At 43.0% G+C, this 18944-nt stretch overlaps 2 protein-coding genes across 2 annotated transcripts in view; one reads left to right on the forward strand and one right to left on the reverse strand.

Annotated features, from left to right (window-relative positions):
* Positions 1 to 1320: 1320 nt before the first annotated feature.
* LOC101277632 (polyadenylate-binding protein 2-like) lies at positions 1321 to 2301 on the forward strand. Its single transcript, XM_033437230.2, is given in 1 exon segment — positions 1321 to 2301. A coding segment is annotated over 1 exon segment (918 nt). The 3' UTR covers positions 2239 to 2301.
* Positions 2302 to 5858: 3557 nt separating this feature from the next.
* CD53 (CD53 molecule) overlaps positions 5859 to 18944 on the reverse strand; it is a 29891-nt gene continuing 16805 nt past the window's right edge. Inside the window, exons 4-8 of the mRNA XM_004263172.3 lie at positions 17051 to 17125; positions 16384 to 16479; positions 8685 to 8765; positions 7571 to 7654; positions 5859 to 6714 (exon numbers count right to left, since the gene is read on the reverse strand). Of these exons, the coding sequence (XP_004263220.1) occupies positions 6643 to 6714; positions 7571 to 7654; positions 8685 to 8765; positions 16384 to 16479; positions 17051 to 17125 (408 nt within the window). The 3' untranslated portion in view covers positions 5859 to 6642. The remainder of the gene's footprint in view (positions 6715 to 7570; positions 7655 to 8684; positions 8766 to 16383; positions 16480 to 17050; positions 17126 to 18944) is intronic.

The raw sequence follows: 18944 nt of genomic DNA on the forward strand, positions 1-18944 counted from the left end.
TTCTTCTCTTGTGTGTCCCACTTAGAGAAGATCCTTTAGCATTTGTTGTGTAGCTAGTTTTGTGGTGCTGAATTCTCTTAGCTTTTGCTTGTCTATAAAGCTTTTTATTTCTCTGTCGAATCTGAATGAGATCCTTGCTGGGTAGAGTAATCTTGGTTGTAGGTTCTTCCCTTTCATCACTTTAAATATATCCTGCCACTCTATTCTGGACTGAAGAATTTCTGCTGAAAAATCAGTTGATAACCTTATGGGGTTTCCCTTGTCTGTTATTTATTGCTTTTCCCTTGCTGCTTTTAATATTTCTTTGAATTTAATTTTTGTTAGTTTGATTAATAGGTGTCTCAACATATTTCTCCCTGGATTTATCCTGTGTGGGATTCTCTGCCCTTCCTGGACTTGGGTGGCTATTTCCTTTCCTATGTTAAGGAAGTTTTCGGCTATAATCTCTTCAAGTATTTTCTCAGGTCTTTTCTCTCTTTCTTCTTCTTCTGGGACCCCTATAATTTGAATATTGGTGCATTTAATGTTGTTGCAGAAGTCTCTGTGACTGTCCTCATTTCTTTTCATTCTTTTTTCTGCTCCTAGACAGTTATTTCCACCATTCTGTCTTCCAGCTCACTAATTCATTCTTCTCCCTCAATTATTCTGCTATTCATTCCCTCTAGTGTATTTTTCATTTCAATTATTGTGTTGTTCATCACTGATTGTTTGTTCTTTAGTTCTTCTAGGTCCTTGTTAAACATTTCTTGTATTTTCTAGACCCATGCCTCCATTCTATATCTGAGGTTTTGGATCATGTTTACTATCATTACTCTGAATTTTTTTTAGGTAGATTGCCTATTTCCTCTTCATTTATTTGGTCTTGCAGGCTTTTGCCTTGCTCCTCTATCTGTAACATATTTCTCTGTCATCTCATTTTTGTTGATGGGTGGGGTTATGTTCCTGTCTCGCTGCTTGTTTGGCTTGTGGCATCCAACACTGGAGTTTGCAGGCAGTTGGGTGGAGTTGGGTCTTGGTGCCAAGGTGAGGATCTCTGTGAGCTCTCACAGAGATTAATGTTCCCTGGTGTCTGAAGTTCTCTGTTAGTTCAGTGCTGCCACCACAGGCGCTCAGGCTCAACTTCCAGCCTGGAAACTAAGATCCCACAAGCCATGAGGTGCAGCAAAAAGAAACAAAAAAAGACAACAAGCAAAAAAGAGCAGAACAATAACAAAGAATGAAAAATAAAATAAGAAAAATAAAAAATATATTAGGAAAAATAAAAATAAAAATGAAACAACAAAACACAACAGCCAAAAAAATTTTTTTAACTCTAGGGTGATGGTGGTGGTGGTGGCGTTGGCAGCAGCAGTGGAGGCTGCGGGCGGTTGGGGCTCCGGGCTGGGGCGGTGGCACCATCTTGTGCCCTGGGCTGGTGGGGAGGCCAGGGAGGGGGTCCCATGGGGCACAGGGTACTATGGGAATGGCTTGAAGTCTGAGGAACTGGAGTCTGAGGATCTGCTTCTGGAGCCTGAGCCAGAGCCCGAGCCCGAAGAGGAGCCATCCTGGCCCCGTGCCCCCGTGGGAGCTCCAGGCCCTGGGCCCGGGTCGGGAGCCCCCAGCAGCCAGGAGGAGGAGAAGCCGGGACTGGTCGAGGGTGACTTGAGGGATGGCGCCATTGAGGACCCAGAGCTGGAAGTGATCAAAGCTCGAGTCAGGGAGATGGAGGAAGAAACTGAGAAGCTAAAGGAGCTACAGAACAAGGTAGAGAAGCAGATGAATATGAGTCTACCTGCAGGCAACGCTGGCTCAGTGATCATGTCCACTGAGGAGAAGATGGAGGCCGATTCCCGTTCCATCTATGTTGGCAATGTGGACTATGGTACAACAGCAGAAGAGCTGGAAGCACACTTTCATGGCTGTGGTTCAGTCAACTGTGTTACTATACTATGTGACAAATTTAGTGGCCATCCCAAAGGGTTTGCATATATAGAGTTCTCAGACAAAGAGTCAGTGAGGACTTCCTTGGCCTTAGATGAGTCCCTATTTAGAGGAAGACAAATCAAGGTGATCCCAAAACAAACCAACAGACCAGGCATCAGCACAACAGACTGGGGTTTCCTGCGAGCCTGATACCGTGCCCGGACCACCAACTACAACAGTTCCCGCTCTCAATTCTGCAGTGGTTTTAACAACAGGCCCTGGGGTCATGTCTACAGGGGCCGGGCTAGAGCGACATCATGGTATTCCCCTTACTAAAAAAAGTGTGTATTAGGAGGAGAGAGAGGAAAAAAAGAGAAAAGAAGGAAAAAAAATGAATTAAGAAAAAAAAGAAAAGCAGAAGATGACCTTGATAGAAAAAAAATATTAAAAAAAAAGGATGGGGCTTCCCTGGTGGTGCAGTGGTTGAGAGCCTGCCTGCTGATGCAGGGGACGCAGGTTCGTGCCCCGGTCCAGGAGGATCCCACATGCTGTGGAGCGGCTGGGCCCATGAGCCATGGCCGCTAAGCCTGCACATCTGGAGCCTGTGCTCCACAATGGGAGAGGCCACAACAGTGAGAGGCACGCGTACCGCAAAAAAAAAAAAAAGATATACTGTGGAAGGGGGTAACTCTAACTGCTGAGGAGGGACCTGCTTTCGGGAGTAAGGGAAGGCCCAGGGAGTGGGGCAGGGGGCTGCTCATTCACTCTGGGGATTCGCCATGGACACGTCTCAACCGCGCAAGCTGCTCCCCCTGTTTCCCTGTCCCCCTTTGCCCCCTTGCGGGCTGCTCAAGGGTAGGTGGGCATGGGTGGTAGGAGGTTTTTTTTTTACCCAGGGCTCTGGAAGGACACCAAACTGTTCTGCTTGTTACCTTCCCTCCATCTTCTCCCTAGCTTTCACAGTCCCCTCCTGCCTGTTCCTGTCCTGCCAGGTCTACCACCCACCCCACCCCTCTTTTCTGGCTCCCTGCCCCTCCAGATTGCCTGGTGATCTATTTTGTTTCCTTTTGTGTTTCTTTTTCTGTTTTGAGTGTCTGTCTTTCTTTGCAGGATTCTGTAGCCAGAGGATCTCCTATCCGCTCCCAGTGGCTCCAGTGTAATTTCCCCTTTCCCCTGGGGAAATGCACTACCTTGTTTTGGGGGGTTTTGGGGTCTTTTTTGTTTTGTTTTGTTTTCCTTTGCCTTTTTTCCCCTTTTGTTTGGAGGGAATGGGAGGAAGTGGGGACATGGAGGTGGGAGGTGGATTTTGTTTATTTTTTTAGCTCATTTCCAGGGGGTGGGAGTTTTTTTTAATATGTGTCATGAATAAAGTTGGTTTTGAAAAAAAAGTTTTTTTTAATTAAAAAATTAAAATTCCCTGGTGCTTCTACTATCAGTTTCATTGCCCCCACAGTGAGCTACATCCAACCCCTGCCTCCCCAGGAGGGCCTCCAACACCTTTAGGTAGTTATCTGTACCCTCTGTGTCAGCCCCACCTCTGCGTGTGTTTCTTTCACCAGTGTCTGCTCCTGAAGTTGACCCAGAGCACATGTGCTCATGCAAGCCAGCTTGGGGGCAGGTTTCCATGGGTGTGTCCATAGGGGCCATCATGGCTTGAGGAGGCTTTGGAAAATGGTGGTGCTCGACCTGCCTGGACCCTCACAGCCCTAGGAGGGGCTTTGTCAGGGGCGGCACATGGGCCACCAGGACCTGCGCAGCCTTTGTAGGCTTTGTGGGGGACAGTCCTCAGGTCCACCAGGACCCGAGCGGCCCCCAGAAGCCCTGGGGGGTGTTGTACTTGGGTCCATTGGGACCTGAGAAGCCAGAGGAGGCCTCAGCAGGGGCAGGGCTCAGGCATGGGACCTATATGGCCTGAAGAGACCTCCATGAGGTTAGGGCTCAGGCCCAGCACCCTAGCAGGCTTGCTGGAGCCTCAGTGGTGGGGGGAAACCCTGGTTTGAGGGGTGGTTGAGCCTGCTTAGGTGTGTGCCCCTGCCACTGCCCAAGGAGGCCAGGCTGGTGGGCAGAGAAGGGTGTTGCAATGGTGGCCTTGCCCTCTGTGCATCACTCAACAATTGCGTCCCACTTTCCTGGTAGCCTGGGCCTCCTCCACCAACCTTCCTGGCTGTGGAACACTTCCCCCTGCCACCCCAGGTCATCTCCCCACCTCCCACAGTGGTCCCCTCCCTGGGTCCACCCTCCAAACCCCACTGTCCAGCACCCAGCCCTTCTCCCCACCAGGGGACACACAACCCAGGCTGGGGCGTGTAGGGGCCTGGCACAGACCACACACACAGGCCCCACCCCGTCCCTACCCCCACAGACCTTTGCAGGGCACCCCTCTGACCCCCCACCCCTTGAAGGTCCCCCCTGTCCCTGCTGATCCCCCTGCCACTAGTGTGTCCCCCTGAGTGCTGAAACCTCTCTTCTCCCCCAGCCCCTCCCCTTAGGGGTGCCAGCCCTGTCCCGTCTCCATCACTCTTCCCTCCCTCCTTCCCTCTCTCCTTCCCTCCCATGTCCCACTCAGCTGCACAGGGACCCCTCCTGTCCCCCAGGTGTCCAAGGTTCCCCATCAATGCCTAGAAGGTGCTCGGCGAGAACTGTTCTGATGTACCCCTGCTGTACCTGTGAGGAGATGCAAACTCCACTTTCTCCTACTCTGCCATCTTGACCCAGGGTTCGAAAGTCTCCTGATTATATTTATGTTTTAGAAATATTATTTTGGCTACTGTATGGAGAATAGCTTAGATGGGGTCAATAGTGGGTACTAGGAGAACAGATAGTAGACAACTGAAGGAATATAGGTAAGAAATGAAATGGGGAGAGTGGATGAATTAGGTATTTTGTAGCTGAATCCTTAGACCTTTATGACTGACTGGATGTTGGGAGTGAAGGGCAGGCTAGAGTTAGGACAAAGCCCAGGTTTCTGGCTATGGCAACCAGAAGGTGGTCTTATCACTCACTGATATGGGGGAACAAAGAAGAGAAACAGGCTTGGAAGATATAATAAGTTTTATTTTGTGCATGTTGAATGTGAGACATGTTTGATACTTGTGATAATCATGAGAATGTCTCCTCTGCTCCTTTGCCTCAGGAAAGTGCAAAAGATATACATTTCCCTATAAACTACTATGAATTTGACCAATTTTCCTAAAAGAAAGTTGGAGATCCTACACAAATCTTTGAGAATAGAAACCAATTCTGTCACCCCTTTCTTTAACTTCTCTACATTTGACTCTGTATTAGATGTGGTCTGATCTTTTGCTTTCAAAGTATGGTTATCATATAGACAATTAAATTTAGCTTCTCCTGACCCAACAAACATGGTGTAGTTGACCACCTCTAAGATAGCCCCCAGTGATCTCCACCCCATAGTATCTACACACTTGTGTAATTTCCTCCCCTTGAGTGTGAACTTTTCAACTTACTTCTAAGGAATAGTATACAGCAGGACTGATGTGATGGCACTTCTGAGTTAGGTTATAAAAGGAGTGTATGGCTTGTTTTGGGTGCTGTATTTCATGCTGTCTCTTGAATACCTTGCTATGGGGAGAATCAACTTCCATGTCATAAGACAGTGCTATGGAAAGGTGCATGTGGCAAAGAATTGATGCCTATCAGGAGCCATATGAGAACTTGGAAGTGTATCCTCTTCTAGTTGAGACTTGAGATGACTGCAGCTGACATCTTGATTGTAGTCATGTGAGTGATCACGAGCCATAATCACCCAATAAAGCTGCTCCCAGATTCATGATCAACAAAAACTGTCAGATAATAAATGTTCATTGTTCTCAGCGACAAGTTTTGGAGTAATTCATTATGCAGCAATAGATAACTAATATCCCTCACTTGCTGGCAGGGCAATTAGGCTGAGTCATGGAAATTATATTTGAGACAAAGGAATGAGAATGTAGTGATTGACAGAGCATAAGCTATTTTATTTATTGAAGAATTAAAACAGTACATTAACAAAACCTTATCTGAAAGAGAAATAACACCAGAACTCTTTTGAATGTAATTATTACCTAAACCACCAGAAATACCTATCCTGCTGAATTCCTTCATAGTTATGTAAATCAAAGGCTAAGAGATTGGCTGAAATCAGGGTGTGAGTCATTGGATAGTTTATTTTGGAAAGACTTAGATGAATCAATAAGACCCTTTAATAAAGAAATTGAAATGAAACCTAACCTTTGGAGAAAGGGTACTCTGTCATTCCTGTAGCCAAGGCCCCCAGTCAAAAGGAAACAGAGGATTGTGACAATGATCCAATGAACCTGGCCCCAGAGCTCCCTTAAGCTTATCTCTTCGTTGACTTTGGAGAGTGGACTGGGCATGATTTAGAGGCCAGAGACTTGTTTGACAATGGGAAGATGCAAAAACTCAAGCTGCAGACCCATCCTTTGATCTTGAGCCATTAGTACCACAGGTTCTCTTGGACTTTCATGTCTGAAAAATGTTCAGTTATTAATGAGTGACAAGGCTGCTGCCATGAATGATAAAGGATTGTCTTGCTATCTGAGATGGGAAGTGCCTGACCAACACCCTCTTCTCTGGTTGTATGAGACAGGGACTCAACAGGGAAGAGGTGGGAGGGGGACAAACACCAGTTCAGGAGTTGGTCATTTAGAGCTTCATGTTACAAGTGGTTTTGGATTTCCAGTGATGAAACAAGTCTTTCCAGCACAAGGCAGCCACAGGTCATAATCCTAGGACCTGGCTGGTTTTGTCAATCTGGCAGTTCAACGTCAGTGCAAAGGACATCCCCAATACCTGAGGAAACAGTTGGGAAAGTGTGAGGTCTTTACAGGTGGAAACATCTCACCCACAGTCCCTGGGATCAGTCTCAGAGAAAAAGAAATTGTCCATCACACTGAGACTACCCTTCCTACTCTCACTTCTAATTCTTTCTCAGGAGTTTTCTCCTTTAGCTTTAGAATGGCAGTGGGGAGACAAGTGGGGGTAATGATGGCAAGACAGTAGAGTATAACGTGTTGGGACATCTTTTGTCTCCTTAATAAATCACAGAAGTCCTGCTGCTGGTATAATCAAGCTCTGCACAGGTCAATACTTTGTGCAGTGAGTGATCTCTACCCTTGCCTTAGGCCTCCTTGGTTTTCAAGTAGAGAAAAATCATTTCTCTCTGAGCTTCTTGATTAGGTCTTAGCTAATCTGTGATATACTCAAGAAACTTGGGTATAAAAATGGTAGAAATATCACATAATAATAAAAAAAAAAACTATCACCCATTCACCCCTGACTTGTCAAACTAAGCAGAGAAGCAATGAGGAAATTGATTACAGTTTTCATCACCAACTCCTGCTCAGCACACAAGACCAATTTTTCAAGCGGAATGCTTTATTCATCACAGGCTTTTCCAGACCAGCTCTGTGAGGGACCGAAGTAAGGTTCTGCTTGGTGGCTTTTAATTTGACAATGAAACACTCATTTCTCTTAGGGATAAATTGACCAGATAGATCTTACAGCATATTTTCTGTATGCCTTAAACTGGTAATAACATCATTTTCTACTTTACTGGGGGAGCTCATATTTTTGTACCTGGTACCATTCTGAAAATTACATGACATCTCATTTAATCCTCAAAGTAATCCTCTGGTTAAGCTCTTACCTGGATTACACATACACAGATAGTGATGATTCCGATATACAGGAAATTGGAGTGAAACCACAGTTTTGCTTTTACATAGCAACCCTAGAAAAAATTACAAGTACAAATGACGCTACTATATTACTCAACTTTATCAGGAGGTTTATTTGGGAAGATAGTTTGTATTTTGCCTTATGCCAAGAGACTTAGGCCAGGCATTATATTTTTATTATTTTTATATGGATGAAGAAATGGGCATAAAATAGAAAATATTAAACTAGAGACTTTTCTGGTATTATTATCATTACAGTGTCATCTAAAGTAGAAGTCTTAGATCTTTACACACTGAGTTAAACTAGATCCTAAGAGGCAGGTCAACAACATATGTCTTTGTGTTTTTTGAATATTCATTAGTGTCTTGCGATTGACAAATGGGAATATAGGCTATGCAATCCTAGGACTGGTTGCATTTCAGCTTCTGCTTCAAAAGCCAGTAAACATAATAGGCCTGCCAAGCTGCAGGGCAGTTGCTGATTGGTAGGTGTCCCAGTCTTTCTTCACAGACCCTCCCAAATTCCAGAGATTTCCAAACAACCTCAAGTGAGGACCTTAGGGACTTAGTCTATTTGAAAGTTGATTTGGGCTTCTTCTCTGGGTCTAGTCAGAAGTTCTGTCAACTCTCTCTTCCCCAACTCCTCACTCCTTCACTTATGATGCATTCTGCTAAAAGGTTGGATGCTGCCATCTCCAAGGAAGGAGAGCAGGGAAACAGGTAGAGAGAAGCTTTTCTGCTTCAACCTTACAATTTCACTTTCAACCATAAGAAGACCTAATTCTTGCTCAAGAAAAATCTAGACATAGTCTTCTGCCACTATCACATACATTTTCTCCTCTACTGTAATAGTTTAGAGTAGTAAGATTCTTCATGGCATCTCTAATCTAGATGAACTTATTCTTTTTCTTGTTTGTTTTTCTTATTTGTCTAGTTATATGAGTTGTTTCCCTGGTCTCTCTTTTGTTTAAGGTTTCCTGTTTCTGGCTGGGAGGACTAGGTCCTGTACGACTGGAGTTTCTAAGGTAATTAAAAGTTTAACCACAGTGACCAATAGCAGAAAAGTTTCTGAAAATAAATTACCTTAACTTGTGGGTCTGAGGGGCAAGATGCTGGTGGGCTGCCCATCCAATCACTTGTGCCATTTACACCACAACATTGCAGCTGAAAGCCAAACCCCAAACAAGTGTTGGTTAGTAAGATAACAGAAAGAAAACCATGGGCCTTGGAGAAACGGTAGGCCCTTCAGATCTGACTCTCTAGCAGAAAATCCAGAATTGGCCTGACTACTATGGCTCCTTAGAACTAAGTACTTTCAAACCTGTGATACCATTCCCTTCACACAAAACTTCTTGAAGTAGAGAGGGCATATTTAATTTATTCACATTTTACAAATAAAAAATTAGGCACACAGGAGACTTTATAATGGAGGGATCAGGCTGACCACACCTAGACCCACTGTATGGCTGTTAGCATAGCTGATGCTATCTTGGGCCCTTACAGTTTCTCCTGTCCTACCGCTGACCCTACCCAGGGTACAGTAAACCACTTCTATGTCATAAAGAGCTTTGTAATTAATAGATATTGTGGCCTCTATGCTCTGTTAGTCCCAAAACAATGGTGATAACATTTGCTGATGTACTCCCAGTGCCCACAAGACTAGTTACCATTCATTCTGACGTAGGAATGAATGTCCTGTTTCCAAGCATCTACCTCCATACCCTAAGTTAACTATAAAATTGTCCCAACGGCTCCTTGGCAGTGTGGAGTGTAGCTGCGAATGCTTCCTGATCGTTGTCCTCCAGATCCTAATACTACCCTGTGAGTAAGTTACCCTATAATAAACTGATCCAGTGATTATATGGAGCTGCCTGCCTTGTTTTTTGGTCTCAAGATGCCTCCTCAGTTCACTGGGCACTTTTCGTTCCCTCCATCCTTGGACAATTGACAAGCCAGGCAGGAGACTGAAAATAATGCAGGAATGGGTGAAAGGGCCAAACAGGGAAAACTTGTTGTTTGTGGGGGAAATTCCAGGCTGGCCAGCCATTTCCATGTGGGGTGATCTGGCTATATTTATGGAACACTTCAGGCTGGTGCAAGAGTAGAGGGATACCCTGAAAACACCAAAGGACATACTAGATGTATTAACCAAAGAGGTAGCAAAGCGAAAGTGGGGTGAAAAAAAGTGAGCAAGCTATTGCAGCTGTTGCATGGTCTTTGTTATGTACTCTAAATATTAGCACAGAAAAGGAATTACAGTTCACCTGGGAACTAGAGAAGACTAAAGAGGCGCTGGCACTAGAGAGGACCGTCTGGATGGCATGTTCTGCAACTTAGGACGTTATGTCAAAGAAAATACAAGAGGAAGAACATATTGAAGTGATAGAATGTAAGATGGTTAATCTTGACTTAGGAATGCACGTCCTGTTTCCAAGTATCTACCCCCATACCCTAGGTTACCTATAAGACCATCCCAATGGCCCCTTGGCAGTGTGGAATACATCTGCAAATGCCTCCAAATCATCTGCCCACTCCCAATCCCACTCTGTAAGTTACCCTATAATAAGCTGATCCATTGATTATATGGAGCTGCATGCCTCACTTTTTGGTCTCAAGATGCCTTCTCAGTTTGTTGGGCAGTTTTTGTTCCCTCTGTCCTCCGACACTCACCAACAAGTCTTAAGATCACAAAAAGTAAGACAATCAGATATTCTGTGCCTGCTTACGTGATGCTGTAGGAAATATCTATGTTAGTCTCACCACAAATGGAAACTTTATCAAGCCTCCAGATTCACAAGTATGGGAGACAGAGACTCCCTGATGCTAAAATCCTTTGAGAAGCAAATAGCCAAATCCAGAAATTGGGGAATTCTATAGGACAAACAACCTAATTTATTTCCACAAGTAAATAGCATGAACACAGACAGATACTATCATAAATTAAAAGAGATTTAGAGACATATTATCCAAATATAATATGTGGACCTTGTTTGGATCTTGGTTGGAAGAAACCAATTAAAAATAATATTTTTAGATAAATGATTATAGACATTTATTAATGATATTAAAGAATTATTGTAAAATTTTAGGTGTATTAAATAGACCTTATTTTACAAGAAGATTAAACAACACACTTCTAAATAACACATGATCAGAGAAGAAATCTCAAGAGAAATTTAAAAATATTGGAAAACGTATACAAAAATGAAAACACACGTGAAAACACAACTTATAAAAATATATGGGATGCAGCAAAAGCAGTGCTTAGAGGGAAATTGATACACTGAATAAAAATATTAGAAAAGAAGAAAGATCAAAAAATCAATAATCTCAGTGTATATCTTAGAAAACTAGAAAAAGAAGAGCAAATTAAGTTCAAAGTAAGAAGAAAAATAAATGAGAATTAAAGCGGAAATCAATGAAATTGAAAATAGGAAATCAATAGAGAAAATCATCAAAATTAAAAGGTGGCCTGGAGAGATTGATCAAGATGGTGGAGTATGAGGACGTGAAGCTCACCTTCCCCTATGAACACATCAAAAATACATCTACATGTGGAAAAATTCTCACTGAGGGCTTCCCTGGTGGCACAGTGGTTGAGAGTTCACCTGCTGATGCAGGGGACATGGGTTCGTGCCCCGGTCCGGGAAGATCCCACATGCCACAGAGCGGCTGGGCCCGTGAGCAATGGCCGCTGAGCTTGCGCGTCCGGAGCCTGTGCTCCGCAACGGGAGAGGCCACAACAGTGAGAGGCATACGTACCGCAAAAAAAAAAAAAAAAAAAAAAAAAAAAAAAAATCTCACTGAAAACTAACTAAAAACTGGCTGAAGGAATCCTGTACAACCAAGGCTGTAAAAAAATACACATATAATTGGGTAGGAAGGGGAAAAAAGTGATTAGGTCAGGACCTGTGCCCCTGGGAGGGAACTCAGAGTAAAAGGGAGAATGCATGGGTGGGATACCGATGCTGGGGAGTGAGTGGTGAGAACCCCAAATTTGGAGTCCCAGTCGTGGGTTCCTATGCTTGGGAGAAAAGGTACCTTGTCTGACTGGAGTACTGGTTGGATCAACAGGAGGGCTGTGGAAGCCTGGACTCCACTCGTGAGGAGCGCATGCATGCTGGCTTGCCTCCAAGGCAGGGTGGAGAGATGTTTGCTTTAACAGCTGCCAGATTTCTTGCAACCACCTACTCACATGTCCTAACCCAAGCCAAGCAAATGCTCTGGCCCCATTCATTCCATGTCACAGTGCAGCACTTGATCTGGGGTGGCCATGACCAAGGAGAAGATGGAAACCATGGGACACAGAGGTGACCCAGTATCGGGGCAGAGCCTGGGTGGAGCAGCAGCTGCCATTGTTGGTGTTTACTCAAGCAGTGCATCAGAAACATCCTAGATCTCTGATGGAGGCTGTTCCACCACCTTCCCCCCGCCCACCATACACTGAGAGTTCATGCGGACCCCACCTGCCCTGAGGTGTGGCTCCACAACAGGGCAGGGGAAGCAGAGGCTGGGGGCAGTGATTGGCTGTGAGGGACAAGGGGATTTGCACCCAAGGCTGCTTCTGAGCAGAATGAGGGAAACAATTGCAGGTGTCTGTGAAGCAGCACATCAAAGACAGCTCAGATGTCTGTCTTCAGCTGACATGAGCCAAGAGCCCACAGGGGTCCCACTTGCTTCAGCACTTCCTCTTTCTGGGTCAAGGGCCCCAGTGCAGGCAGAGGGGAAAACACACACTTAAAGGGAACAGAGCCAGTTCAGGTCTGACTCTCAGGGCTTTGGCTCCAGCAACTTGGATTAGACCCTGCCACTGATAAGGCAGTGATGATCACTGAGCAGAGCGGAAGTTCCACCTTACATCTGGCTCTAGATCTAGCCCTTCCATCTCTAGCCCCACTCGCCACCAAGGTGATAGCTGTCAGCACACACTAAGGAAAGATGTGACTTGCATCCACATCAAATCCAGCTCTCCCACCAAAGGCTTTGGGCATGCATAGTCTATACAGGGACACTCCCACATAACAACACCCCTTCAAGACTGCAATAGGTAACTCTTTCACCTAAATTCATAGAGGCAGAGAAAGTTAAGCAAAATGAAAAGGCAGAGGACCTGCTCTCAATTGAAAGAGCAAAAGAAAACCTCTGAATAAATAAATAATGCAATAGAAATAATTTACAGATAAAGAATTCAAAATATTGGTAATAAAAATGTTAACTGAATTAGGGAAAATAAGAGATGTACACAGTGAAAACTTTAGAGAGGAACACAAAAATACAAAAAAGAAAGAAAGAAAGAGTATACAGAGTGGGAAGGAAGACATAAAACTGTTTTTGTTCACAGGTGATATGCTCATCTATGAAGAGAATCTGAAAGAATTGACATAAAAAAATCCTGGGACTAACAAGCAATTATAACAAGGTTGCAGAATATAAAGTTAATATACAAAAGTCAATTGCTTTCCTATATTACAACAATGAATAAGTGGAATTTGAAATTAAAAACACAATACCATTTACACTAGCATCCCCCAAAATGAAATACTTAGGTATTCAATATAAATCTAACAAAATATGTACAAGATCTGTATGAGGAAAAAACTCATAAAACTCTGATGAACAAAATCAAAGAAGAACCAAGTAAGTGGGGAGATATGCCATGTTCGTGGATAGGAAGACTCAATGTTAAGGTATCAGTTCTTCCCAACTTGATCTATAGATTCAGTGCTACCCCAATCAAAATCCCAGCCAGTTATTTTATGAATATGAACCAACTGATTCTAAAGTTTATATAGAGAGGCAAAAGACTGAGAATAGTTAATACAATATTGAAGAAAAAGAACAAAGTTGGGGGACTGATGCTACCCAGCTTCAAGGCTTACTATAAAGCTACAGTAATCAAGACAGTACGGTATTGGTGAAAGAATAGACAAATAGATTTAGAGAGCCCAGAAACAGGCCTGCAAAAATATAGTCAAATGATCTTTGACAAAGGAGCAAAGGCAATACAATGGAAAAAAGATAGTCTGTTTAACAAGTGGTGCTGGAACAACTGGATATTCACATGCAAAAAAAAAAAAAAAAGAAAGAAAGAAAGAAAATATCTAGACTGAGACCTTACACCCTTCACAAAAGTTAACTCCAAATAGATCATAGACCTAAAAGTAAAACACAAAACTATAAAAATCCTAGAAGATAATACAGGAGAAAACCTACATGACCTTGATTATGAAGATATATTTTTAGAAGAAACACCAAAGTTATGACCCATGAAAGAAATAATTGATAAGCTGGACTCAGTTAAAATTAAAAACATATTCTGCAAAAGACAATATCAGGAGAATTAGAAGACAAGCCACAGACTGGGAGAAAATATTTGCAAAAGACACATCTGATAAAGAATTTTTGCCTAAATATTTAAAAAAAAAACCTCTTAAAACTCAACAATAAGAAAACAACCAACCTGATTAAAAAATGAACCAATGACCTTAACAGACACCTCACCACAGAAGATATACAGATGGCAAATAAACATATGAAAATCCGCATTATACGTCATCAAGGAAATGAAAATTAAAACAATGAGCTAGCAGTACACACCTGTGAAGGTGGTCAAAATCTGGAACACTGACACTAAATACTCATGAGATGTGGAGCAACAGGAACACCCATACATTGCTGGTGGGAATGAGAAATGGTACAGATGCTTTGGAAGACCATTTGGAGGCTTTTTACAAATTATACATACTTTCACCAAATGATGTTCCTCAGTATTTATCCAAAGGAGTTGAAAAGTTATGTCCACAGGAAAAAAACTGCTCATGGATGATTATAGCAGCTTTATTCATAATTTCCAAAACTTGGAAGCAACCAAGATGTCCTTCAATAGGTGAATAAATAAGTAAACTGTGGTATATCCAGAAAATGGAATATTAACAATATTAACATTAAAAGTAAATGAGCTATCAAGCCATGAAAAGACATGGAGGGATCTTAAAAGTATATTAGTAAGTGGAAGAAGCCAGCTTGAAATGATTATATACAGTATGACTTCAACTATATGACATTCTGGAAAAGGCAAAACTATGGAGACAATAAAAAGATCAGTGGTTGCCAAGGATGAGGGTAGGAGGAGGTATAAATAGGCAGAGCACAGAGGATTTTTAGGGCAGGGAAACTACTCTGTATGATATTATAATGATGCACATATGTCATTATAAGTTTGTTCAAATGCATAGAATGTGCAACACCAAGAGTGAACCCTAATGTTAACTATGGACTTTGGTTGATAATTATGTGTCGATGTAGGCTAATCCTTCATCTAAAATAATGTACCATTCTGGTGAGTGATGTTGATAATGGGGGAGGCTATGCATTTGTGGGAGTATATGAGAAATCTCTGTACCTCCCTCTCAGTTCTGTTGTAAACCTAAAACTGCTCTAAAAATATAAAGTGTTTGGGGCTTCCCTGGTGGATCGGTGGTTGAGAGTCCGCCTGCCGATGCAGGGGACGCGGGTTCGTGTCCCAGTCCGGGAATATCCCACATGCCGCGGAGCGGCTGGGCCCGTGAGCCATGGCCGCTGAGCCTGCGCGACCAGAGCCTGTGCTTCGCAGCGGGAGAGGCCGCAGCGGTGGGAGGCCCACGTACCGCAAAAAAATAAAGTGTTTGTTAAAAAGGAAGTTATTATCTTTATATTTAATTTTAAATGATATAATATCTATTATTTGCTTTAATAAATACTAGCAAAAAAGTATAGAGGGTTAGCTAAAACAACATTGGCAAAATGTTGACTATTGAAGCTGGGTGATATGTACCCAGAGATACATTTTTCTATTATTCTCTTTTCTTTTGTATAAGTCTAGAAATTCTATAATAAGAAGGCTTCTAAACAGGAGTTAAAAAAAAAAAAAAGAAAGAATTGGGGATCCAGAAAGGTTAAGTGACTTTTCCAAGACTACCCAATCCTGGTCTCTGGGCTTTAATTTCTGTGCTATTTCTTTTTTTTTTTTTTTTGCAGTACGCAGGCCTCTCACTGTTGTGGCCTCTCCCGTTGCAGAGCACAGACTCCGGAGGCGCAGGCTCAGCGGCCATGGCTCACGGGCCCAGCCGCTCTGTGGCATGTGGGATCTTTCCGGACCAGGGCACGAACCCGTGTTCCCTGAATCGGCAGGCGGACTCTCAACCACTGCGCCACCAGGGAAGCCCTGTGCTATTTCTTTTACTCCACACTAAGCAGGCATAGCAGGACCACAGGCGGCTCCATGTGGTCATAATGGTATTGTCTGAGACACAAGCTATGCCAGTGTCATGCTGGCCCCCTGACTCCAACACACCAAGGCAAGAATACCAAGTTAATATATATGTTTGTTGGTGGGTTAGGGTACGAGGAATGGGGTGCTGGTGAGCTAGATAACAAGAATGATTTGGGCTACTCAGGACTTCAAAAGAGATTTCTTGCATTAAACAATTTCTGTTTTCAGAAAAATTTTGGAAAATGCATAAACGAATCCAGTATAGCATGTTTGGGTCTTTCTTACTTCTTAGTAGGGCTTAAAAAATGAGCCTGAGTGGATGAAGGGTAAAAGAGAATGTAGACAACTTTGTACCAATCAAGCTGAGTCCTATGCTCTCCTGTTTGTGATAGCCAAGCATTATTCTTAACCTAGGAGCTGTGGACCTTAGATTCTGAAACTTTCATGAAAGGAAGACCTGTCTAGTCCCCAGGGACTGAGGTTGGAAAATTATGTCTGGGCTGAGCCGAGGAGGATTCCACTTGTACTCACAAATGACTGGATGGAGTCCCATGCCGCCTTGGTGCTGTTGTCTGAGTAATATTGCTGGATGCTGTCAGTCAGACCCTCAGCCACATAGTCATTCAGCTGGGTGGGGCACATTCCAGCAGAGAAGACATTGTAAAAAGCAAGTGAGTTCAAGGAACAAGGAATTTCTAATGTAGGCTAATAAAATGGTTCCATCTGCTCCTCCCTTCCAAATGGTCTCCTCAGAACTAGGAAGTGAGGGGAGGGAGCTTATATATAGGAAGAAATGCTGAGGATGAGATGGCATTGAAGGAAGAAGTACACAGTGGTCTCTTGTCCTTCCAGAACTCTGGTTTTACAAAGGAGGAAAACGGACAATCAAAGCATGAGTTCTCTTAGGCACTGAGACAGATATTCTGTACTGCCAAACACATGGAGAAAAGTAAATAGGTAAATAAGAGGAAGATAAACTTGCTTTTTTACTGTTCTTCCTATTCATCCTTCAAAACACCACTCAAATGCAATCTCCTTCATGATTTTTTTTCTCTCCCCAATTGCAATTAATCCCTCTTTCCTTCATCCTTCTACTTTGATTCTAACTCTATTATAGGACTTATTTTGTGCCAATTTCTTCTCCACTGCACACTACCCACTCTTAGCAATACAACGAGTTTGATTCTCTATAACTTACCTTCTGTTCATACACGAAGAGCAGGATGGCCAAGGTCACCTCAGCAAGGAGGATAATCAGCAGCAGGACAAAGAACTGGGACAAAGAAGAGAGATGCTCACAGCACTGATCCTCATTCCTCCCCCACTTCTACTCCACCCTGGGAGCATCCAGGCATGTCTCTGCACATGTGCAGGAGGTTCTGTTCCTGCCTGTTTGAGCCTTCATAAGCTTTCTCTTGTTTTGTGAGGAATATTTGTTCTTTTCCTACAACTATACTCCAAGACTCTAGAGGGCAGATCAGCTGTCTTCTAACTTTTTTCTCTTCTTCCCATTGTGCTTCTACCCATTGTGCCCACTGAGCTCCATGTGCATAATGAATAGGCAATACCATTTGTTGAATCAATGAAGAAGTTTTAGCATCAGCCTATTGAAACAACTGAGCAAAAACGAGTAAACTGAACCATGTGTCTTTAGAATTTGGGGCCTGGTCCTTTCTTCAAGCAAAGGGCTATTTTAGGGTGGAGGAAGGTAATGGTAGAGGTTGAGAGGAGCCCTGTACAGATGGGGAGAAAAGGCGCTCTAATCATGATCTTAAATCATATTTATCTCCAACTCTAGGTGCTTATGCCAATCACAATTAACAGAAAACACATTTTCACTTATTCACTTTCCTTCATTTTTTACCCCAACACAAATTTTGACTACTTAAAACCTTTTTACCAAGTCTATAATCTTCCATCTTTTGCCACTAGTCTGGGAACTATCTGAGAACAAGGACTTTCTTATTCTATCTCCCCTTTTTATTCTTTTTTAATTAATTTATTTATTTTTGGCTGTGTTGGGTCTTCGTTACTGTGCACCGGCTTCTCATTGTGGTGGCTTCTCTTGTTGCAGACCATGGGCTCTAGGCGCATGGGCTTCAGTAGTCGTGGTTCACAGGGCTCTACAGTGCAGGCTCAGTAGTTGTGGCACATGGGCTTAGTTGCTCTGCGACACGTGGGACCTTCCTGGAGCAGGGCTCGAAGCCATGTCGCCTGCATTGGCAGGTGGATTCTTAACCACTGTGTCACCAGGGAAGCCCTCTTATTCTATCTCTTGACTCCAGTTTAACACTTGACCCATAATGGAAAGAAGATTAACCACATAACTTGAGGAAAAAGAAAGGTGATTGGGAACCCATATTTATGGATAGAGTGGCACTGTTATACCGAGCTCTGTTCTGAGTACACCAGAGGAATGAAGAGCTCTTCCTCCATAGATCTTACAGGAAAAACCTAAGTCTAAAGGTGCTCCTTAGGATAGGTAACTGACAGGGAGCAAGTGAAAAGCTCTAGCATCTCTCATGTTAGACCTCAATAGCTGCAGCCTAGGCCTTCACCCATTTGGGTCACTCAAACTATGGTGTATCTAGTGCAGATATCAGATAGGTAAGCATCCTCTGCCATTTTAGGAGGGTTACAGCACTCAGAAGAATCTAGAGACTATATTTTCCATCAGTTAGTGACTCTGAGTCAGATCCTGGAAATATATACTAATGTGAGGAGGATTTAGGCAGATGGATGACAGTTGATTTCAACCAGATATAAATAAGAAATGGGGGGAGATAAATTGGGAAATTGGGATTGACATAGAAACACTACTATATATAAAATAGATAACTAATAAGAACCTGCTGTATAGCACAGGGAACTCTACTCAATACTCTGTAATGGCCTACATGGGAAAAGAATCTAAAAACAAAAAAAGAGTGGATATATATTTATGTATAACAGATTCACTTTGCTGTACACTGGAAACCAACACAACATTGTTAATCAACTATACTCCAATAAAAATTTTTAAAATAAAATAAATGATGAAATCTATAGGAAAAAGAAAGAAGAAATAAAAGTTATGAAGGCAAATTATAATG

The sequence above is a fragment of the Orcinus orca genome, chromosome 1 (assembly GCF_937001465.1).
Source record: "Orcinus orca chromosome 1, mOrcOrc1.1, whole genome shotgun sequence".
NCBI lineage: Eukaryota > Metazoa > Chordata > Mammalia > Artiodactyla > Delphinidae > Orcinus > Orcinus orca.